The 23,789-nt window shown below is 41.4% G+C and overlaps 1 protein-coding gene across 5 annotated transcripts in view; it reads left to right on the top strand.

Moving 5' to 3' along the window:
- Positions 1 to 22,993, top strand: part of FAM149A (family with sequence similarity 149 member A) — a 53,969-nt gene extending 30,976 nt beyond the window's left edge. For 2 of the 5 annotated variants that reach the window (XM_078069756.1, XM_036112405.2), the window contains exons 2-14: positions 1,453 to 1,563; positions 1,997 to 2,135; positions 4,062 to 4,204; positions 5,971 to 6,096; positions 6,746 to 6,916; positions 7,509 to 7,699; positions 8,699 to 8,853; positions 14,776 to 14,879; positions 15,378 to 15,590; positions 18,653 to 18,773; positions 19,940 to 20,068; positions 20,155 to 20,233; positions 22,691 to 22,993. In XM_078069756.1, coding sequence (XP_077925882.1) covers positions 1,453 to 1,563; positions 1,997 to 2,135; positions 4,062 to 4,204; positions 5,971 to 6,096; positions 6,746 to 6,916; positions 7,509 to 7,699; positions 8,699 to 8,853; positions 14,776 to 14,879; positions 15,378 to 15,590; positions 18,653 to 18,773; positions 19,940 to 20,068; positions 20,155 to 20,233; positions 22,691 to 22,764 — 1,756 coding nt within the window. In that variant the 3' untranslated portion in view covers positions 22,765 to 22,993. Of the gene's footprint in view, positions 1 to 1,452; positions 1,564 to 1,996; positions 2,136 to 3,625; positions 3,728 to 3,814; positions 3,913 to 4,061; positions 4,205 to 5,970; positions 6,097 to 6,745; positions 6,917 to 7,508; positions 7,700 to 8,698; positions 8,854 to 14,775; positions 14,880 to 15,377; positions 15,591 to 18,402; positions 18,491 to 18,652; positions 18,774 to 19,939; positions 20,069 to 20,154; positions 20,234 to 22,690 lie in introns of those variants that run through there. The other 3 variants (XM_078069759.1, XM_036112406.2, XM_078069758.1) reach the window with 3 other exon arrangements.
- Positions 22,994 to 23,789: the final 796 nt, after the last annotated feature.

Genomic DNA, 23,789 nt, shown 5'->3' with positions numbered 1-23,789 from the left:
GTTTATTAGCATAAAAGCTTGTGCTGTATTCTTTTCTCTTAGCACCTTTATCCTCAGAACCGCTTGATTGTACTTAAGACATATGAGTAATAAGGAGGGAAAAAAATTTTACAATTCTGTTCTTCTCATACAAGACATATGTATGGAAGGCAGAGGCTCTTGCTAACCTCTGTAGTAATGAACTTGTTTTTCAAATTCCATTTGTTGTGGAGTACTGTAGATACATAACTAAGGGCAGAATTTATTCCCTGTATTCATATTTTTTAAAACTCCATTTACGTTCAGGGCGCCTGGGTGGCTCAGTTGCTTAAGCAACTGTCTTAGGCTCAGGTCATGATTCTGGAATGCCAGGAGTCCCATCGGGCTCCCGCTCAGCAGGGAGTCTCCTTCTCCCTCTGACCCTCTTCCCTCTCATGCTTTCTCTCTCTCTCTCTCTCATTCTTTCTCTCTCAAATAAATACATAAAATCTTTTTTAAAAACTCCATTTACATTCAGAAATACAAATGTTGTAAATTAGGCACCAGTTTAATTGATGACAGCAAACTTTTTTTAATGAATGTTACTGTGGTATCGTTGTTAGAAATATTGAAAGTTGATTTCTTTTTCCAAATCACTGTCACATCTTCAGTTAATACAAAATATGAGTAATTTGTATGGGAAAATATTATTTCTGTAAAACAATACAAGGTGTTTACTATTAAACGTTAGGAAGCTACTTTGACTAAGAGGGAAGTAAATGTTTTAAGAGGTTCACTGAAAGGGCATTTTAATGATTAACACTAACTTTCATACACCAGTCAGGCTTAGTATCTTATTTAAAGTTTAGAGATTTCTTCTGTGTTAGTTTTCCATTAATTTTAATATTTTAAAACTCTCTACACATCAGGCTACAAACCAAACAACGGTGCCAAATTAAAATGAGTTATTGTTTGTGTGTTTCAGTCATTTTTTTGATTCATTCATGTGTTTGGTGACTAAAGAGAATTTAATATATTTCAGAATTAATATGGAATCATTGATTTTTTTTCTCCTGGAAGGCTAGTTGCTTTTGTAATCACAAGGGCACTGGACACTGGTCAAAGGACAAGTGGGACCTGAAGTCCAGCTCATGTTGCATTTGCCTCGGAGCGAGGCTGTGTCTGCCCAGAGTTTTGGGCAACTTTTACGAGTCTGGCCAAGTCACAGAAAAGTTGTTGTTGTTTTTTTCCGTTTTACATAAAGGGGCATGTAGGTTCATGGCAAACTTGTTCTAAGAAAAATAAAAATGGTAAGGTCTCATGCCTCAGTTTCTTGAGGATATGTGGTGTGTGTGTGTGTGCATGCGCACATGTGTGTTTCGGGGGGCATGGCGAGAGGAGAGGAGCAACTATATGCAGAAGGACATTTTAAAAGTTTTCATGAATAAAATTATTACATTAGAGATACTTTTCATATTTTACTTTATTTTTCAGAAGAGGACTGTCAGAAGGATCTGGGAAGCAAAGTTTGGCTGTGAAAAGCAAAGATCCTTTACCTACACATTTTACAAGCAATGTGCAGAAAGCCATTGATAAATATACCTGGTAAGAATGAACGCACTGCAATGCTTCTGATTGCAAAATCAAAACATGCCCATAATGAATATAGGAAGCGATATCAGTGATTGCATTTCTAAGAGTAAAAAAAAAAAAGTTTCATTTTTAGTGTAATGAAATGTTACACTGCATGAATGTTTTAAAATCAGTTTTAAGGGCGCCTGGGTGGCTCAGTCGGTTAAGCGTCTGCCTTCGGCTCAGGTCATGATCCCAGGGTCCTGCTCGGCGGGAAGCCTGCTTCTCCCTCTCCCACTCCCCCTGCTTGTGTTCCCGCTCTTGCTATCTCTCTCTCTGTCAAATAAATAAATAAAATCTTTTAAAAAAAAAATCAGTTTTAAAATCGGCTCCAAGAAGTAAAACCAGTTCCAGTTTAATCTCTTCCCAGGAAATGGTCTTTATGGGCTTACGTTTGTCTCTGCAGTGACCCTGGGTCATCATTTACATCCAGTGGCAGCACCACGCCCGCAGGGACCCACAGCTCTTGGTCTCGGTCTGGGACACGGAGTTCTACCACTGGCTTATCAACTGAGAGGAGCTCCATTTACTCTTGGAGAGATGACGTATGTCTCAGCATCTTTTGTATAATTCCGTGATTACAATTTGTAATGAATTGCTTTCTTACTTTTAAATCATCTTTTTACCACTTTTGAAAGCATTACCTATTGGACACGTACACATACATCCCTATGAGCGTGTTTACATGTCACATCATGGAAAAATATAAAAATATAGAAAAGATAAGGAAAAATAAAAATCACTCAATCTCATAACCCAGAGTCATAGCTGTTGATACTTTTGGTTTTTCCCCCACTTCCCAACCCCTCCCCCTCCGTATGTTGTATATGATCACTTCTGTCCTATCCGAGACTGGAAATTCAGGACAGACTTTGACAATGAGCAACTTAAATACCAGAAAAAATGTGGAGAAGTAAAAATTGTACAAAATCACCATGATTAGGGGAGTTTCCCCCCAATATTCTAAATCAGATCTTTTACTTTCACCTCTCACCCTAGCAGAAGCTGTTAACTTGAACCCTATTTTTGTTCTCTGCGGGAGTGGGATTCTTAGCTGTGTGGACCTGAGTCTCCAGCTCAGGCTTTGTTGGGCACTCTGCCAGCCTGTCTCTATTCCCTCAAGTGCCGCTGAGAACAGGGACCCAGCATTTTGTGAAGCCCACGTGGCTATGCAAGGATGTCCACTACATTACCTTGGATGCTCTGACTCCAGCTCTTTTTTGGTGTGCGTGTTGTTTCCTTTGCTGTCTTGAAAGCAGTTTGCCATTTGGAAGGCACCCGCGGGTCCACTTGCTCGGATGGGGGCTGTGTAGTAGCTGGGCTTCTCACAGCAGTGGGAGGGACCCTGGAAAGCGTCAGCTCCAAACCACTCAGGCCTTTTCCAACAGGGCGGGCCTGGCTCACCTGTGATAAACAGTCCCCACCCTCACTCCAGCGTCTGCAGGTGGGAAGAAGGCTGAGGACCATCGCTTCATACCGTCCCAATCCTGCGATTCTTTCAGTACACGTTTTTACATAATTCTGTGGAGAGTCTTGTGACTTTCATTTATAGAACTGAAATGACTTAAGGCCCTACAATTGCTTTTCATTTAAAAACTTTAACTTTTTTGATAGGTCATATTTGCAAAAAGCAACAAAAGCCAAAAGAGAGGAAATTGAAAGTAAGCCCTTTTACTCTCCTCAGCCACCTGGTTGCCTGCCCGGAGGCAAAAATTCTTAGTTTTTACCTGATTTGCATTTTAAAAGAGAGCATTCAATTCCCCTGTTGTCTGGGAATCTGGTTTATTATCAATTTAAGAGAAGATGCAAAACAAAAAAAAATACTGAGTATCATTCTATGAAAATCAATCCGGTTTGACCATCTTGGATCAGGTATGTCAAAATGAATGTGCACTTTATTGCTCTGAGTTGTGGATTAGATGTTAGGTTCACATTCCCCTAAAAGAAAATATAGCCAGGGCTCTTCATTAAAAGAAGGTAAATGGCCCTTTGTATAAAAGTCATTTTCCTTTTCAGTGATACCATCAGAAGAAAAACTAGCTGGTATTTTGCAGCTGTGCTTAAGTGTGTCACGCTCACTATATGAGGGACTTATGTCTGTGTACATATATGTACATGTATACATATGGATATATAGGTATGTGTACATGTGAGTATATCAATGTCTGTCAATATGTGTACCTTTACCTATATTTATATCTACTTAAAATCTCAAATAAGTCTCATAACGCATGTGGTAGAAATGATCTCTATTTAACAGTTACAGAAGCTGAGTCTCCCAGTGGGATGTAATTTCTCAGAAGAGTAAAAATTGGGCCACTGGTATGTCTGACTGCAAAGTCCACATTCTTGTTATCACGTCATATTTCTTCCTATATAAAGGGCACTTTAAATCTGTAAGTGTTAATGATCGTGAAGGCCGTCTTTCTACAACTTTTAGTCTTGTAACTAAATGTGCGTTTCTGTTTTAGGAGTTTGACAAGGCGAACGCAGAGAAAGTCCAGCAGTTATTCTGGGAGGTGGAGGAAATGTTATTTGAAGGGAAAGTAAGCCCTCATACTCAGAATCTAGTGGCCGAATGCAGTGAGTGGGCAAAAAGATCCCTCCATCTGAGGTAGGGAAGTTGTTCATAGTAACTCTCTGAAATGCGTTCTGGAAACACCCACTCCTGGCCTGTTTAATACAATTAGTATATTTTGACTGAAAGCAGTTGCCCAGTCAAAATATGTATCCAGAACACATGTCTTTACTAAGAAAGCACAGCTTTTGAAATGGTGTCTGAGGAAATATTGGCACATTCCAGATACCCAAGTGCGTCTTAACTTGTGAGAAACAAACCTAGCTCATTTTCAGAAGGGCATTACATATGTAACAAATGCAAGAGTGGTAGAAGTGATCCTTTACCTTCACATTCACTAGTATGTGAACAACACATCAGTCTTCAGAGCTGAGGACAGTACTTGGGGTCAGGGTTGGGAGAGAAACAGAGTAATTATTTGATGAATGATTGGATAGATGAATCTTCCTAACTAACCAAGATTCCTTATGTAGGAAGGATCACTTATTTTTTTAATCCCTCTGGGATTTTATGTATGTATGTATGTAATTATTTATTTATTGTTACTGTTTTTTTAATTTATCTTTTTTCAGTAGACTCCACGCCCAGTGAGGAGCCCAGTGTGGGGCTTGAACTCATGACCTTGAGATCTAAGATCTGAGCTGAAATCAAGAGTTGGACCTTTAACTGATTCAGGTGCCCCAGGATCACTTATTTTTTCATATCAAAGATGGAAAATATAGATTAGGTCTGAAGGAAAGCTTTTCTTCTTTGGGTGATTCGGCCAAATCCACTTAGGAGAAAAATCCATCTCCGTTATCAGAAGTTCCTCTATATTGTATCTGGGGAGAATAGATTAGAACCCTCATACAAATGTAGATGGATTTTCTGGTTACCTCAACTAGGTAACTTAAAAAAAAATCTTGGCTACGTAGTCTTTAAATCTTTCTATTCAGTCCTCCATAAGCCCTCGTCTTGAAGAGTATAATACGTCCACCTGGTATTAATTGTGGATGCTTACTTTTTAGGCATGGGGCACTTACTGAAAAGCCAGAACCTCAGACCTGCTCCTGTCCCTCTTGTCTTATATAGTTAAGATAAAAATGAAGGAGAGGAGGGTGGAAAAAGAAAAGACTGCAAGGAGGGGCGCCTGAGTGGCTCAATGGTTAAGTGTCGGCCTTCGGCTCAGGTCATGATCCGGGGTCCTGGGATCGAGCTCCGCATCGGGCTCCCTGCTCAGCGGGGAGTCTGCTTCTCCCTCTCCCTCTGCTGCTCCCTCTGCTCATGCTTGCTCTCTTTCTCTCTCTCTCTCTCTCAAATAAATAAATAAAATCTAAAATTAAAAAAAAAGTTAAAAAAAAGAAGACTGCAAGGAATATAAGCCGGGTATATATATTTGTATAGTTTTATTCATTATGTAAATATTAGTGACCATTTATAGAGAGCTCCTGTGTGCCCAGCGTTACCCTAGCTGTCTGAATCTGGTACGTGTTATCTCTAAACCACTCATCAGTCCTCCAGGTAACTATGGTTATATCTCGTGTACAAACAGCAAACAGATGAAATCAGTGGCTTAGAGAGCCTGAGAACATTGCCTCAGATCTCTTTGTCAGTAGCGAGAACAGTCTGTCCCGCTCCCTCAAAGCCTACACTTTCTCTTTGACACCATTGTGCTTCTCACATACCAGTATGTTCCTTATCACTTCATACATGCGCCTTCAAAATATTGTGTTATCTGACTTTAAGCATCGCAAAGATTTTTTCCTTTTTCCAATCAAAAATATTAGTAAGTTCCTTTTTTTTTTTCTTTTTTTACCTTGCAGAGTATTAGGAAGACAGCTCATCGTGCCAACTGATGAAGGGTTCCAACATTTCCAGGGCAGTGAGCCTAGTACTGTGGTCCACAAACCCTTCTTAGATGCCTGTGGACACAACCGCAACAGCAGAGAGTAGGTTCCTATAAGTAACTTTTGAAAGTATTTTTAATTTCATTTCAGTTAAACTTTTTCATGTCTGTCTTAGCCATGAGCCTTGGCTCCACTGGTTTGGAAGCTTAGATTTCAGTGAAAGGCAGGTACAGAGCACTTTTTTCCCAAGATGCTTCTGATTCTAGATTGATGATGATGATGATGATGAGTGTGTGTAATACAGATAACAAGGAAGTTAACTTTTGAACTGTTGTTCCAAAGACTCTGAAAGGTGGGCCAGATGAAAAATCAAAAAACTGACTCCCTTGTGATGCATCCTAAGCTCCAACTCAATAGCAGAAGAACTAAAGTTCTATCCCATTTTCTTTTGATAAATCCCTCTATGCCAGTCACACATATTTGGGACTATGCCATGACATCATTTTATTACAGCAAAGGGGATGCAAACTCATCAAGTAATTTAAGCTTTTAAGAGGCCCTTAAAATTTTTTAATGATGCCTGTGTTAAAATGTTGCTTTTAAGGATATGATTTTATCAAATTTTTAAGCAATGATTTTTTTGTTTGGGATTCTGTACTTTATGGATAATTTAAAGACTCACCAAAATCATGCAAGCATTATAGTCTTGATGTTCTACAAACTCTCATGGAGGATCTACTTCTCCCCATAGATTGTGTGTCTCTGGCTCTCAAATACTCCCTGAGGTGTGCTCAGCCCCTGCCCTGCCAGGCCCCGAGGGCCCAGAGGTTGCTGGCCTAACGGCAGGCTCACCCCAGGAAGAAGAGGTTTATGACGTGGATGGAAAGATTGAAGAATATTTTGCTTTTGACAGAAAAGAAGGGTAAGTGGAATTTATTTAACATTGACTTAGTGTAATTATATTAATTTACTTGGCATTTATTTTGATTATTTGCTCATTTAGTGTCTTCTATATTTTCTACTTGTCCAAAAGATTTTCCATTCTTTTGAGAGTAATATGCTTCCAAAAGCTTTTCAATTCCTAGCAGGATATGTCTATGCTAGATCAGTGCTTCCCTCCCCCGCCTTTTCTTGACAACATGGCACAGCTAGAAAACAAGAATTGTGTTCAGCATGCTGGTGAAAGTGGACGAGGCTCCTAGTAGCCTTCATTCCCTGAGGACTCCAGGCTGCCCTTCTAGAAAGACAAAGGGAAGGCGCAGTCTCTGCACTAAATACAGAGACTTAAATTGGTTCTTTGAAAAGAGCTACAAATATTGAATAATAAAAAGTTGCCTGTGATTGAAAATGGATACATTAAAAAGTAACAATGTGCTGTTAAAAAAGAATGTTATGTTTATACACGTATAATGTACATGTGCATACATATTAGAGAGAGAGACAACTAGTTGGATAGTACTATTTTAACTTTAACCATTGATACTTTTAGTAATTACAATGGGTTTTGTTCTTAGTGATGATGAATGTCTTGAACAAAAATCAGCTCACCGCCGTAGGATGTGGCGGAAACATGGACTTCCTCCCCTTTCTCCTCATGACTGTACCAAAGATGCGGTGGCTGCAGAAGTGTTTGATCACGTCTGGACGAGTGTGGTAGAGATATTGGAAGAGCTGATTAGAAAAAATTGGGAAGTTACACTCACAGGTACTTATTTGTAGCATTTGGCCCTAATGGAAAGAAAAAAAAGACCCCCGTTGCTCAGCTTTGTGTCTCCACCCAACTTGGCCACACCTAGGATATGATCGAGTGAGAAGAGAAGTAGGTTTTCTCCCCTTATTCATAAATGATCTTGAATCCCTTCAAAAAGGACATTATTATTATTTTGAGTTATAAAAATGGGGTGCCTGCGTGGCTCAATCGTTAAGCGTCTGCCTTCGGCTCATGTCATGATCCCAGGGTCCTGGGATCGAGCTTCGCATCGGGCTCCTTGCTCGGCGGGGAGCCTGCTTCTCCCTCTGCCTGCTGTTCCCCTGCTTGTGTTCCCTGTCTCGCTGTGTCTCTCTCTGTCAAATAAATAAATAAAATCTTTAAAAAAAATGTATACGCACTTTGGAACAGTAACATAGAAATGCACAAGAAAGAAGCTTAAAGTCACTTTAAAAATCTCTAATAATAGGATAACTTCTCTAATAATGGGAGATCGGTTTTTAATTGTATATGACTTTATTTGTAAAGCAAAATAGAAACATAGATAATTTAATAATCACTTCATTTAACCTTATAAAGTGTTCTCTTAACTACTTGAAATTGAGAAGAAACAAATCCTAGAAATGTCTGTGGTAGATGTTAATGGCTAATGTTATGGAATCAGTTTGTACCATAGGGTACTGCTCATGTTCATTTAAATATATTCTTTTTCCAGCCAAAGGGGTTAATTGGGATATTATAAAATACCAAGAATTTTTCTTGCCCCAGCATATAATCCCTAGTTTTCTACCTACCACTGAAATGATAGGCATGTGTGTATGGAAAGCATCACATCAGCCAATGACTCTGTGGGGTCTCTGCTCCATGCAGGGTTCAGTGGCCATAGCAGACTCACGATAACTCAAAAACAAAGATTCTCTTTGAACAGTGAATTTTATGTATATATATTTGATAACATGTTTCCTAATAATATTAATTTTTTTGTTGTTGACACAGAAGGAAAGAAACAAAAAGAAAAATTGAAAGTAGCTGAGAATAAATCTCCACTGATACTCATTTCCCATATTCACACTGATGCACCAAGTGTTCCCCCATCCAGAAGCTCTGAAGCCCGAAGCATATCCCTGGCTCCTCATCTTAATCCACCTCAGGTAGATGCTTTTCTGCTAAGATCTTTCTTTCCTTCAGTATTTTTTATCTCTGTCCTGGTTTGTCAGCGTGCTACTTTATTATGGCATGTTTGGTTCTGTTTGTCAATTAGACCAAAATTTAAAAATAATCTTTTCATGGAGTGTAGTACCATCACCACGTTCTATAATAGAGTAGGGACACTCAGATTTGAGACTTATCACATGCTTGGAGCTGTAGAGCTCTTTCTATATTTTTAAGGAGAAAAAATGCTTTTCCCCAACATTTCGCGCCAATTTGAAGGTTACGGATGTTCTCCTATCTTCCCACCAAATGATAAAAAACAAAAGTCAATGAGAATATGTTGGGTTCATTCAACATTTATTGAGTTTGCATTAAGTGCACTGTATTAGGTGTTTTGAGGAGATACATAGATGAACAAAGCATGGTCCCTGATCTAGTAAAAGGAAAAGCATAATACAAGTCACATGCAATACATTGTGTGAGTCATGTGCAAAACAAGGCCTTAGGAGAATAAAGAAGAGAGTGATTCATCCTGACTGGGGCTTGAGTCTTGATCTTTTAGGTTGGAGGTGAAAATTGAGCAGAAACATGAAGAAATGAGTAGGACTTGCATGGGTAGGAAGTCTGCATGGGTCATTTCAGGCCAAGGAGAGGCATGGAGGAATGAAGGGGGGCGTGTTTGGAGAACAATGATTGGGCGGAGTGGGGTTAGAGGCGAGGATGCTGGGACCAGCAGGGGCATTGAACCAAGACCAGGGCATTGAGAGTCAGGAATGGATGAGGGGATTATGTTGGACATGTTGGCTATGTATTTCCTCCTTAGGACCACCTTTGCAGTATCCCATAGGTTTTCGTTCTCATTGGTTTCCATGAATTAAGTTCTTCTTTAATTTCCTGGTCAACCCAAACACTCTTAAGCAGGATGGTGTTTAGCTTCCAAGTGTTTGAATTCCTTCCAATTTTTTTCTTGTGATTGAGTTCCAATTTCAAAGCACTGTGGTCTGAGAATATCCAGGGAATAATCTCAATCTTCTGGTATCAGTTGAGACCTGATTTGTGACCCAGTATGTGGTCTATTCTGGAGAAAGTTCCACGTGCGTTCAAGAAGAATGAGTATTCTGTTGTTTTAGGGTGGAATGTTCTGTATATATCTATGAAGTCCATCTGGTCCAGTGTGTCATTCAAATCTCTTGTTTCTTTGTTGATCTTCTGCTTAGTGGATTTGTCTATTGCTGAGAGTGGAGCATTGAGGTCTCCTACTATTAAAATATTATTATCAATATGTTTCTTTATTTTGGGCACCTGGGTGGCTCAGTCGTTAAGCGTCTGCCTTCGGCTCAGGTCATGATCCCAGGGTCCTGGGATCGAGCCCCGCATTGGGCTCCCTGCTCAGTGGGAGGCCTGCTTTTCCCTCTCCCACTGCCCCTGCTTGTGTTCCCTCTCTCGCTGTCTCTCTCTCTGTCAAATAAATAAATAAAATCTTTTTAAAAAATATGTTTCTTTATTTTGGTTAACAGTTGGCTTATGTAGTTGGCTGTTCCCATGTTGGGGGCAGAGATATTTACAATTGTTTGATCTTCTTGTTGGATAGACGCTTTAAGAATGATATAGTGTCCTTCTGTATCTCCTACTACAGTCTTTAGCTTAAAATCTAATTTGTCTGATATGAGAATTGCTACCCCATCTTTCTTTTTAGGTCTGTTGGCATGAAAAATTGTTCTCCATCCCCTCACACATACACTTAGATGTATATTTAGGTTCAAAATGAGTCTCTTGTAGACAGCATATGGATGGGTTCTTTTTATCCAGTCTGCAACCCTGTGCCGTTTCATGGGAGCATTTAGGCCGTTCACGTTGAGAGTGATTATTGAAAGATATGATTTTATTGCCATCATGTTGCCTGTGAAGTCCTTGTTTCTATAGATTGTCTCTGTAAATTTCTGTTTTATATTACTCTTGGGGGTCTTTCTTATTTTATAGAACCCTCCCTTAATATTTCTTGCAGGGCCAGCTTGATGGTCACATATTCTTTCAGTTTCTGCCGGTCTTGGAAGCTCCTTGTCTCTCCATCCATTCTGAATGATAGCCTTGCCAGATAAATTATCCTTGGCTGCATGTTCTTCTCGTTTAGTACCCTGAATATGTTTTGCCAGCTCTTTCTGGCTTGCCAGGTCTCTGTGGACAGGTCTGATGTTATTCTGATGTTCCTCCCTCTGTGTGTAAGAAATCTCTTCCCCCTCGCCCCTTTCAAGATTGTTTCCTTGGATCTAAGATTTGTGAATTGTACAATTATATGTTGGGGTGTCAGTCTGTTCTCATTGATCTTGGGAGGGGTCCTCTCTACCTCTAGGACATGAATGTTTCTCTCATTTCCCAGATTAAGGAAGTTCTCAGCTACGATTTGCTCAAATATATCTTCTAGACCTCTCTCTCTCTCCTCCCCCTCTGGGATCCCAATAATTTCTGATATTGGAACGTTTCATTCTGTCACTAATCTCTCTCAGTTTGATTCCTTGGGTTTTAATTTGTTTTTCCCATGCTGCTTCAATTTCCATCTTTTCTATCATCTTATCCTCTATCTCACTAATTCGTTCTTCTGCCTCGGTTACCCTGGCAATCAGAGTATCCAGTTTAGACTGCATTTCATTCATAGCATTTTTAAGTTCGGCCTGATTAGATATAATTTCTGCCCTTAGAGATTCTATATTGTCGTTAATATTTTTCTCAGGCCTAGATATCACCTTGATAATTGTTACTCTGAAGTCTATTTCTGACATCTTGCTTATATCCATTTCCATTAGGTCTGTCGCAGAGGCCACAGTCTCTGAGTCTTTTCTTTGTTGGGGGTTCCTCCCCTTAGTCATTCTGTTGAGGGGTGGTTGTGGGAATGTACAGAATCCAAAGTATTAACCATGGCCCAAACAAGATGCACCTGTTTTATAGGGACCTTAGGGTTGTCGTCCTCTTGTTCTTCCAGCCTGTCTTCCGGGGGAGGGGCCTGCTGCGCTGTGACTCAGGCAACCAGGCTTGGGCAGAGTTGCCCTGCCCCCTGTGGGGGGAGGGGTGGAAGAGGACGGGGTATGGGCTCAGTGAAAACCATTTTTTTCGGGCTTTTGTTCTCTGGCGGCTTTTCACGTCTCTTCCAAGAGTCAGAGCAGAAGTGACACATCCAAACCTCTGTCTCAGAACAGAGAGATCGCAGTCTGCTCTTCACTGAGCTCTCCAGGCCACACTGTCTCCATTTCTGTCTGCGCTGCTAAAACCCACAGCCTCTCTGGTTGTGCACCCCTCAGCAACTCTCCCAGCGCTGGAACCCAGGCCATCTCTGCCCTTCGTGCTTCTAAAACCATGAGCCACCCCTGGTTTGTGCGGGCCCATGCACCTGCAGCTCCTGGATCCTGTCTGGGGGCTGCACTAAAGTCCTTTCCCGGCCACTACCCGTCTCAAGTCTGTGCCCTGTCCCCAGCGCGGGAGGCTTTTGCGCTCCGGTGTTGTATCACCTTCCGGGCACCAGCTTATGGCGGCTCCCTCCCCTTCTGTTTATCTTCTGATATCTGCATGCAGAATCACAGCTTGCCGCTTTATACCTCAAGATCATGGGATATATTCTGTTTGTAGAGATCCAAATATATCTTCTTACATTTCAGGCTGATTTCGTGGGTGTTCAGAATGGTTTGGTAGATATCCAGCTCAATTCAGGGGACCGGTTGAAATAGGGTCCCCTACTCCTCCGCCATCTTTTCCATCTCCAAGGCTGAGCTTCTTCATGGGAGACCTTCAGTAGTGCTAAGGAGCTTAGACTATGTCCCTCACAGCTCGTCTTGTGTGGGGGAACAGAGAAAAAGGAAAAGTCAGGATTCCTGGTCTTGAGGTCCGTGCAGTTTAGCCACAAGGAGTCAAGCCGTGCCAAGCCCTACTACACCCGTGCACACAGGTGCATGCACGCAACGTGAGGCAGCCAGGAGATGGTCGAGCGGGTGAGAGCTTGCGCTGTAGGACTACAAGTACAGGGTCCGACGTCACAGTTTATTAGCTCTGTGATCTTGAATCGGTCCCTCAAAGCCTTCGTCTCATTATCTGTGGGATCTGTGAGTCAGGGCGCTCTGAGAAGTAAACGAAATAAGACACATAGTGCAATGTGTAGTGTAGAGAAGGCACTCAATAAGCGTTAGTTTTCGTTATAACCAGACATGAATCGTATGCTATACCCCACCGTATGCTATCCTATCCTATCCTATATTGTAATTTGATGTCCTTTAGCTCATAAATGCCACGGAGTTCAGGGGGAAAGTGGTACACTTCCATAAAGTAGAGTGATACGTGAACCAAATCCTAAATGGTAGGTAACATTTAGTAAGGCTGCCTCGAGGCAGAGGCGGAAATATGCTCCCCGCATAGGAGCAAGTGAAGGGACAATCTTCGCAAGGTTGCCAGGACACAGAATAGTGTGTATGGTTCTGGGGGCAGAAGTTGAAAATAGAAATGTCTAATAGGATTGTTTTACTCTGTAGTGTAAGGGCTTTACAGTAAGCCTTCTTTGCTTTTGCTGTTCAAAATAAACTTTCAGAACTGCTACCGTTTATTGTATTTTTTGATCTTTTTAAACTGCTCAGGCAGGTTCAACAGTGTTCCCCACTTTGCATTTTCAAATATGCAGTACGAATCCCATAAAAATGGGCAGCTGATGACAACATGGAAAAGAATCCTTAAGTATTAGACAATATAAGTAAACTTGAGAAATATGGAAAATTTTAAGTCTAAAGGGTTTTTTACAAGTATTTTCTTTTTATAGCTTCTAATGGGTTTTGAAAATGTTTTTTACAGCTAATTTGTTTTCATTTGGATCAATGTTAAAAGAAAATGAATGGACAACAAAGTTGAAAGTAAAAATGAAGTATTATTAGAGCTTATTTTGAAATAAAGCATCCTACTGGTAATTACAACAGGTCTTAATTTATTCCTCTAACATTTCTTTTTAATATTCAACATGGGGAAAATGTGACTGTGGCTTCTACATCTATTCTCCAACTAGAATATGATTCTAGTTTCAGAAATCCTGTTTCCCTGAATCTAAATGTTGTTTTCCATCCTAGTTGGCCATATCATGGGACCAGAAAGGGAATTCATGATTATTTACCCTCACTTCATGCTTCCACCACTGTTATCTAATTTATTTCTCATGTGAAGTATGTGTCATTATCCTCAACTTAAAGATTAGGGAATTAAGACTCCAAGAACAAAGTAATCTTTCCAAGACCAAGGGAGCTGTGGGAACTGGGATTCAAATGTAAGCCTTCGAGATCTGGTGTTTGGGTTTTTTCCCAGGCTATTGTGCCACTCCCAGGGCAGCCAGCTGGGGCCAGCTGTGAAGGATAGGGTAGGAGAAGAGGTCTGAGGCAACAGCTCAGTTAGGAGCTGGGGTACTCTTTCTTTGCTTCTCCAGATTCTCTCTCAACCTTCCTCCCCCTGGTGTGCTCTGGGGGAGCACTAGCAGTATGGAGGGCTCCCTTGTCCTGCAGCTCTAGGAGCTCAGAGCAAGGCGGGGAGAATGGCAGGACGTTGTTTACTTCTGGCCTCTCTGCCACATTCCACATTCCACCAGTAACTGTGGCATTGGTGGCATTTCCACCAAGCAGCTATCCTGTCCAGATTCCAGAAATCTCTCCCTCATTATTTGCCGCTCCGGGCCTGCATATGGTAATGTGTCCCTGCTGTTACGTTGTTATATTGCCTGGGGGAATTAAGCCAGTCCTTGTTAATTTCTCTTCCCACATCTTTGTAAAATATCATCCGTGTTACATTTTTTCCTCAAATTAGCTGGTTGGAGTGTGCCATTTTTTTTCCCGCTGATTCCTGAGAGACACCGGTAATCACAATAGCACTGGGTGCTTTTTAATTTGTATTGTTTTTACTTTTCTCAGATTCATCGCTTCTCCAACAATTTTTATAGTGATTTGAGTGGTGTGATGACAATTCAAGCAAAGCCACTGCAGCAGAGACCTACCTATTTCTCAGATAGAACACAGTACGTATAAGAAATAATTACCCTGCCTCTTCTGTATGCTGGATACCCTTGAGCACTGAAGACTGCAGAGGATGTGGGATAAGGAGCATCCTGTTTAACCCCATATGCACTAGGTGTGCCTGAGCCCATTCGGGGAAGGAGACAGCCACGCATGAGAATGAAGACACACTATTCTAACATCAACCACAAAATGATCACCGTTAGGTTAGGGCAGATAAATAAGGGGAAGAGAGCTGTGAATTCTTAATCTTGTGGGCTATACTGTAGGATTACAATCAGTGAGAACCTTAGATTTTTTCCCCCTGTGGAAGATTCTTCATTGAAATAGAAATTGAATTGGAAATGATAGCCTGTCCATTCATTCAACCAATATTTAGGAGTATCTTCTTGAGCCAGGCACTGTTCTAGACAATACCTAGTAATGGACACACGTATATGTGCCCTGTTGTCCTGAGGCTGACATCTGAGTCATCAGCCTGACTTCCATCCATCCCCCAGGAATGAGCAAGAGGACAGATCGTTGGGTGCAGGGCCCAGTGCCCTTTCTTTGGCACGGCACCGCCTGGGACGAACCTCCTCCGATGCTCGCATACTCCACACTTCTGAAAGGAAAACACCTGCGTACACGAGGCTGCCTTCTCTTACTTCAGACTCACAGAGGATGAAAACCCCCAATGTGTACAATGATGAAGTTCTTAGGGGAACAAAACTGTAAGTCCTGTCTCTCTCCTGGTAGACCAGATGTCACAGAGGACGGAGACGCTTGCCAGTTAGGGCTTATGGATTCGTATGCACGAAGCATCCTCTATCAAATTTTATGTGGCCACTTTCCAAGTAGTTCATGAATTTGAGTATTTCACATGAGTTGTGTTGCGTAGTCAAGTTGGCTGTATACTAGAATATAATGTCAGGTAATGTACCCATGGCCGTACTATAAAATGCGCCTGTAATGGTGAGGTGATCTTGGATGGGAAATCAGTGGCCTCATCTATAAACCTAACAGTTAGCTAACGCTTTCAAATTACATAATTAATTCTTTCTCATTATGAGGTTCAAAAAAATTAATGTGCATAAAATGCTACACAAATAAAAGGGACATATATAACTATTAGCTTTTTGTTTGTTTCAAATTTTTATTTAAGTTCTAGTTAGTTAACACAGTGTGATATTGGTTTCAGAAGTAGCATAACTATTAGTTTTTATTTATCTCTAAGGCTATGCTTCACTGCACGTGGGGAGTTTCAGAAAAGTTCTGACCTTAGGGATCAACTTCAAATCACTGCCTTGTTAGAAAGGAATCTGTCCCCTCCTTCACTGCAGAATTACGAAGGAGCAATCCAGCTTTCTCACTCATAAGGGCCAGTGTTTATTGGGTGCATTCTGTCACCAGCACCAGCTAAAGGAGTCACATTTATTATTTATTCCCTGCCACAAATGTTTTGAGTTGGTCTTCGTAGTATCCCAGATCCAAGGTGAAGAGACAGAGGCTGAGAGAAGTTGCATAACTTGCCCGAGATGATCCCACGAGGGAGAGAGAGGCAGAGCTGGGACTCTGCACAGTGCTGTGGAGCTTTGGAGACCACGCCCCCGGGGCCCCTGGGGCCACCCGCCTCCTGCCTCAAGGGAGCTAGTGTTTAAGGGGTTGCCTTAGGCTCCCCCCCCCTGCAGGGGTGGGAGGCAAAGCAGCTGCCAGGGCTTAACCAGCCCCTGGGTTTTTCAGGATGCATTCCACAGTGCCAAGCCACGATTGGTTTTTTGATGGGTCACTGTTTCTTTCACAGTCTGGAACCGGTATTTCCAGCGTTATTTGGGGTATTCCGGTTATCCGGGGCTATTTGCTCTGGCAGTTCTTCCAGGAGCTCTCCCCCTCCTCCGTTCTCACTGGGGACCACCAGGGACACCTCCCCCCTGCCGGTGTCACTAGCACCTCACTGGCCCTCTCTTCCTCCTCCCAGCCCACCTGGGCTCCACCGTCAGGCTTTCATCCCAAACCTTTTCTGTTTTCTATTGAAGTAAGTCAGATGCCTCCAGCTGTCCATTCCCTTCATGCTCTGGCCCCTTCTTATCTGTAGACCCATGTTTTTCAACTTTTTTGTTATTACTGCCATACTAAGGAGCCCTTTTAGACTCTTTTTCCTAATTCCTCCCCCACCCGTGGAATTTTAATGCCACAAATACACTGTGCAGTCTATGTACTGTTCTTTATATCTGTGTTTTATGCATAAAAAGAACAAGGTTTGTTTTTTTTTTGGTCCCACCAACAATTCATGTTTGCCCCTTGGGGGCAATGTCACCATCTTTGACTCTGCATTCCTATATCTTCCCATTACTTCTCCTCACCCATCTTGACTGGGGGGCAGCCTTCTCATCTCTCTGACCCACGAACAGACCAGCTGTGTGTGTTCTGACTTCCGTGATTTTGTTCATGCTCTGTCTTTCACTTTTATTAAAATAAACTTTTTTTTTTTTAAACTATCAAAGTACAACAAGTTCTCTGTGGAACATTAGAACAATACCAAAAATATGAGTAGGTATCAAAGATCCCCTGTATGCCCAACACATAGAAATAGAAAAATGATAACTTGGTAAGATGACTACCAATTTTGTCTGTGGTTATGTTTCTTCTTTTCTCTTCTTTCCCTTATCTTTTTTCTAAGACTACATTATCCTACTATTGTAGCACTTTTTCATATGATTTTTTCACTTAATTCATATTTTCCATGTTGTTAAATATTTCTGAAAGCATGATTTTAATGACTAGAAAATAACATGTGGGTATGTGATAATCTATTAAGTATTTCCATTATGGAAACTTTTCATTCCTTCTATATTTTCACTATTATAATGTATAGTGAGCATCATTTTTTAAAAGATTTTATTTATTTATTTGTCAGAGAGAGAGCATGAGCCAGGGGAGGGGGTGGCAGAGGAAGAAGCAGACTCCCCACTGAGTAAGGAGCCCGATGAGGGACTCGATCCCAGGACCCCGGGAAAATGACCTGTGCCGAAGGCAGACGCTTAACTGACTGATGAGCCACCCAGGCGTCCCTGAACATCATGTTTATATAAATCATTTTTTTAACTTTTTATTAAATTTCAGTTAGTTAACATACAGTGTAGTATTACTTTCAGGTGTACAGTATCATTTTATATAAATCTTGATAAGGAAGACTTCAAATTGTGTCCTGGTGGTACAGTCCTAGAAGTAAAGCTACCAGGTCAAAGGTTATGGATATTTTTAAGACTCTTGAAATATTTTTCCAAAGCTCTTCCCAGAATGGTTCTCACAGTTTATAATCCCACTGGCAGGACACAAGGATCTTTCCTTGCAGCCTCTAAACTATGGATAGTATATGTATTTTAAAACATCACAGGTCAAAAGGGTCATATTTTAGCTTTCATAACTTTATTATTAGTGAATAAATGAATTAGAATTTATCCTAGACAATCCATCTCTATTCTTGTGTATCATTCAAAACCTTGGATTCCTTATTGATTTCCGTCTGGATGATCATGTTTTCAGGAACCTGCAAGGGCCTGGCACAGCCGAGCACTCAGTAAATACAGGTTGACATCACTGCTGACCGAGGAGGAGGTGACTGGAGCTCGTGGTCAGTCCCTCTCCACATTTGTCTTGCTGACACTTCTCATTCTACATGAGCATTTCTTTTTCGAAGGCAGTTGTGATTAGTAGTTCAGATGGGGAGCTTCGGGGGGGTCTGGCCCCCTCTGTCTGCAGCTAGCTGCTCAGCCAAATGTTGTTTTGTTTACAGGCAAACTGGCATGGGGTGTGTGTCCTCCCCACCGGTTCAAGCCTCCCGGAGCAGGTTACCCCCAATAGGCTCAGAGACCGGTGAGCAGAATGTGGCAGTTCCTGGATCTCGACCTGTTTCTGTAAGACAGATTTCATTCTGTTTAAGTGCACCATTTAGATTGTCTCTTGGGAAACAGACAAACAAGCAGAATATAATGTTGACCTTCCCAATGAACTCAGTGCCATCAAATGTCTCATCATCTGCTTCCTGAAAGTAACTGGCTTGCGACAAGGGACAGGAGGTGGGAGGGTTAATTCACTGTTTTGTGAAATACAAACATGATTTGAACTAAGTCAGAAAGTTCAGGTGTCAAGGAACATCTGATAGGACGGTAGAGGGAACTAAAGAGCATGAAGGTCAGGTCAGGAGACAGGGAGATCTGTGTTTGAACCCTGCCGGGTGAACTCTGTATGACTTGTAGACATATTCTGCCTGCACCTTAATTTTCTCACCCGTAAAAGGGTCAAAGTGATTCCTTCCTCAAAGAATTGTTATAAGGGTGAAATGAATTTATAGATGGTAGATTATGCCTGCATAAAGTAAGACCTCAGGAAAACACCTGTGGCATTTTTATCAGCCCTCATTCTCACACCTGCACCCATGCTCCATGCGGCCACACGATGGCAAATGGTCTGGGCAGGTCTGGGGTCCCTAGTCTGCATAACCACATTTCCCCCCAGATGTACAATGACTCCTCACTTCACTCCCATGCAAGTAACTTGTCTCTGCTTCGCAAAACATAGAAGGACCCCAGTTGTGGGAGCATAAAGGACTAAAGAGAAAACCCAACAGAAACGTTTTCTCTTGCATTCCTTTGCCTCCTCGAGTACTGCAATAGAACCCATTCCTAGAGAGGCAGGAGTTGCAAAGGGTTGATGTGTAACCTTAGGATGTTGTGGCTTAGAGTAAAGTCATAAAAGAAGGCAAACATCACATTAAAAAAAAAAAAGCCTGATGCTTCACAAATGCAAAATTACATGGCTATTATAATTTAACAGTGAGAATTTTAGGTGGTTAAGTTTTTGAATCCATGTTTATTTCTGAGGTCACTACCATTTAATCAGGTTACATAATAAAATTACATAATTAAAATGTATATTGATATTCATGCGTGATGGACCTTATACTTCACAGTATATAAATAAAAGTTTTGATTTAACAAGTGAATGAGCACATAGAGATCTTCTTTTGCCTTTTTTAAGGATTGCATTTACCTTAAACCAGAACATATTATCCTTTATTCAGTACAGAGGGAGGCACCCACAGAACCGCGTGCTAAGTGCGATTCCGGACAGTTCAGAGCGATCGCCTCTTCGAGAAAGATCTCTGACTATAGAACACTTTTCAAGACCGAGCACGACCCATGCGTTTCGGGTGGGTTGCCTGTTAACCCTAAATATGATTTTTAAAAATGTCTGAAACAATAAAACTCATCCCTCATTTTATTTTTCTTCCAATAGTTAGATACTCCCCGGAAAGGTCCGTTGACCCTGATGGAATTTGCCGGCCACACATGGACAAGTCAGAGTTTCTTCACAGGTCAGTTTTCTCCACATATAAATAAAATGATATAATAGGTGAGGTTCAAGTTTTGGAAAGAGAAATTGAGGATTATCTACCTTAACAGGACTATTTTGACCATGTAGGAGGAAATACCAAGTGTTTCTCCGCTATGTCCGGACACAGAAGTCTCTAGAAAGAGCAAAACCTCAGAGATAAGCACCTATCCGCTGTTTGGCATAATGGGGAAAATGTGCCCAAACGCTCTTCATTAAATCAGAGGCCTCACTCTCAGCAAAAGGACAATTCTGTCTCATGAGTCTTACGAGAAATCAGTGTCTCTCTCTGCAACAGAGTTTTCATGTTTTCCATGAAACCCTAATCTTAGTTCTCTTTGAAGACCTAATTATAAAAATGCTTCATAAAATTAATACAAATATTCTAACTATTTTATAATGGAGAGTTGTACAGATAAATACTTATTTTCAGCCTAGTAGCTATTTTTAGAGTAAAGTTTCTAGTCTGAATTCAGGCCACTGATGTTTCAGTTTTCAAAACTGTTGCCAGCATTTTTGTTTAAGGAGGCGACGGGGTCGTCATGAGTTGTGATATTCTGGAATCAAATGCCTGTTTTCCATCCTACTTGCTGAGCTGTCTTAGGAGAGCCTCAACCTCTCTGGGCCTCAAGTTCCTCTTTTATAATAGTCTGGGTGGATAAAACCATTGTTGGAAAAACATATGCAAAGGACTTAGCTAGATTCCAGGCATCTATTCTTTGTTTAAAAATTATGAATAATTTGCATTCTAGATAATCTGAAATGTAAAGGATAATTTGCTGTTTTAAGGCAAATGCTATAGTTTAAAAATAAATCTGGGGGGCGCCTGGGTGGCTCAGTTGGTTAAGCGACTGCCTTCGGCTCAGGTCATGATCCTGGAGTCCCAGGATCGAGTCCCGCATCGGGCTCCCTGCTCGGCAGGGAGTCTGCTTCTCCCTCTGACCCTCCCCCCTCTCATGTGCTCTCTCTCTCTCTCTCTCTCTCTCATTCTCTCTCTCAAATAAATAAATGAAGTCTTTAAAAAAATAAAATAAAATAAAAATAAAAAAATAAAAATAAATCTGGTAAAAGGGAAGCACTGGGACAACACAGCAATTTTGTCACTGTTTACACCAGCCCTTCTATAGTTCTGTAGCGGAGTGGTGTCCAAGATTCTTAAGCCCTTTACAATTTTTCTCCTATGTGAATAGCCCTAAGCTACTGTGGCTTTCTGTCGCTTTTCTTTGTATATTCCCTAGCAGCGCTCACTCTCACTGTCAGTGATGGTAGTTTGTTCTCTAAAAGGCAGCCATGCCCTGTTACAAGTATCGGTCTGACGTGTAGATGGTTGGAGGAAAGTAGGCATCAAAGCGTGTTTATTAATAAATGACAACGTGCCAAGTGCTCACTCTGTGCCAAGTTCTGTGCTGAGGGCCGGCATTCAAACACCGAAGACGTTTTGGTCTGTACCTCAAGGAACACTCAGTGTAGTAGGGAAGATGGAAAGGACCACGAGGGAGGTGAGCAGGACCGCCAGCTGGATATGCAGATGGGTAGACAGACAGAGAGGCTTCCCAGAGGAGCCAAGAGCCATGCCATGCAGGATGGGCATCATGTGGTACGTGAGAGAGAGAGAGAGAGAGAGATTCCACGGGTGGCCAGGAGACCGTGGTGCTGAAGGAGAGAGCTCATGGAATTTTGATGAATTCATTTTTGGAGATGTTGCCTGTAGCATGTTGACCGGAGCTATCTAATAGTTTGTTGGGCACCCAGGGTTAGAGGTTCGGAGAGGGAACTGGGCTCTGAATTTGTTTTAAATCTTCACACTTAATTTCCCCCCAATGCTAAGTCAGTATATTCTCTTATCGATAATTTTGTGACTATTGTTACTGATGGTCAGAAGCCTTTTTCATTTCTATAAGAGTAACTGAGGGTACATGAGAGAGATATTCTTGTATTTCTAAGCATTCATTTTCTTTTCCTCTGACAAGCAGGTGTGTAATCTCTTTCTTAACCTTTGCTTCTGGGTCAGAAACAACAGGAGCTATTAACTTACCAACATTTGTTCTGTGGCAGAAAAAAAAGAGAAAAGGAGAAGCTGTGGGGTATCCCCACAGGGGATTGGAAGGATCTCTTCAGGCAGCTGACATTGCTTCTGTCCCCATGAAGTAGTAGGGCCGCCAGACCACCTGGGTCTCAGGGATCCACCTCTGCGTAGAAGGTTCTAGCAAACCCACCCGCTCTGGGAGGACACAGGGCCAGCACCCAGGCTTTAGTGGAGGGGAGCCCCCTTCTTTCTTCTCAGGACCCAAAACGACAGTTTTTGTCTATTTCCTGGTTTATGTAAAAGTGACATGAAAATAGTTTTTTTCTTTTTTAAAAATATCATCTGCATGGAATCCTTTTGAGAGCTGGAATTATTAACATTTTAATGAGAGTTACTTTTTGGTTGGTGTTTCAGGTTCACAATATCCACCTAAATCTTTTCAGAGGACGACTCTGACTACAAGAAAGAGATTCCAAGTGGCATCTTGATGGAACTTGGACTTCAGAGCCTCAGCACACCGTTTATCGCTTGAAAAATGGAAGAACAAGTATTATACTATGTATCTGTTTGTCTGACAGTGAGATGTGAGCCTGTCTGAGAGAAGTGCAAACAAATAAACAACTTAATTTTGAACACTTGCATTGCAAAGAGAATACAAGTCAAATCCACCAACCTTCTTTACTGGAAGCATTACAATAAAAGTTCTTTAGGCTTTGCTCGGAAGACTCTGATCTGTGTTTATCATCCATCATTTTATCAATTATACACAGACACACATGTAATTAGTGTATGTTTACACATACTACTTAACAATGTGAGAGGATATTATCTAGGAATATGCCATTTTGTAACGTTGTGTTTTGAAATGTGTTTTTTGTCTCATTCTGTCTTTGAGCCATCAAAATCCTGGTCACTAATAGACATCACTCCCTTCTCTAGGAAATAGCAAAGCCATCTTTGGTACAATATGCCAGTTTAACTAAGGTTCAGATGATCCTAATCATTGCTCTGACTTTCTTACACCTTTTTTAAAAAAGTACTTTAGTCACAAGCCTCTTTGAGGAATGTCAGTGGCTGTCTCCCGAGCCAATTAGGTTTTACTGGTTTTCTTGCTCAAACTCAGACAGTTTATTCAAAAGTAGCCCAAACTTATTGATTTTTAAAGCTGAATATCAACATAATTAAAATAAATTATGTATGGTTTCCTCTTCGTTGTTTGCAGGCGAAGGTGTTCATCCACTGGAGGGAAGGTTTCAGCAGACCTCATCCTCATTTAATCACAGTGTGACCTTTGCTCAGATATCAACTCTGCCAAAAGCCTTCCCGATCCCTCTGCCTAAAGTAGCAGTTCTCTCCTCTCTGTCCCCTTGCCCTGCTTTGTTTTCCTTCAGAGCACGTGTCCCTATCTGCTAGTCATATAGAAAATGGAATACGGAATGCCAAGGAGAAGTGATTGACTGGAGGCCAGGCTCTAGGGCCATTTTCTTTGCTCCCCCACCCCATGTTTTTCCTC

The sequence above is a fragment of the Halichoerus grypus genome, chromosome 3 (assembly GCF_964656455.1).
Source record: "Halichoerus grypus chromosome 3, mHalGry1.hap1.1, whole genome shotgun sequence".
NCBI lineage: Eukaryota > Metazoa > Chordata > Mammalia > Carnivora > Phocidae > Halichoerus > Halichoerus grypus.
This window is presented reverse-complemented; position numbering and strand designations above follow the sequence as displayed.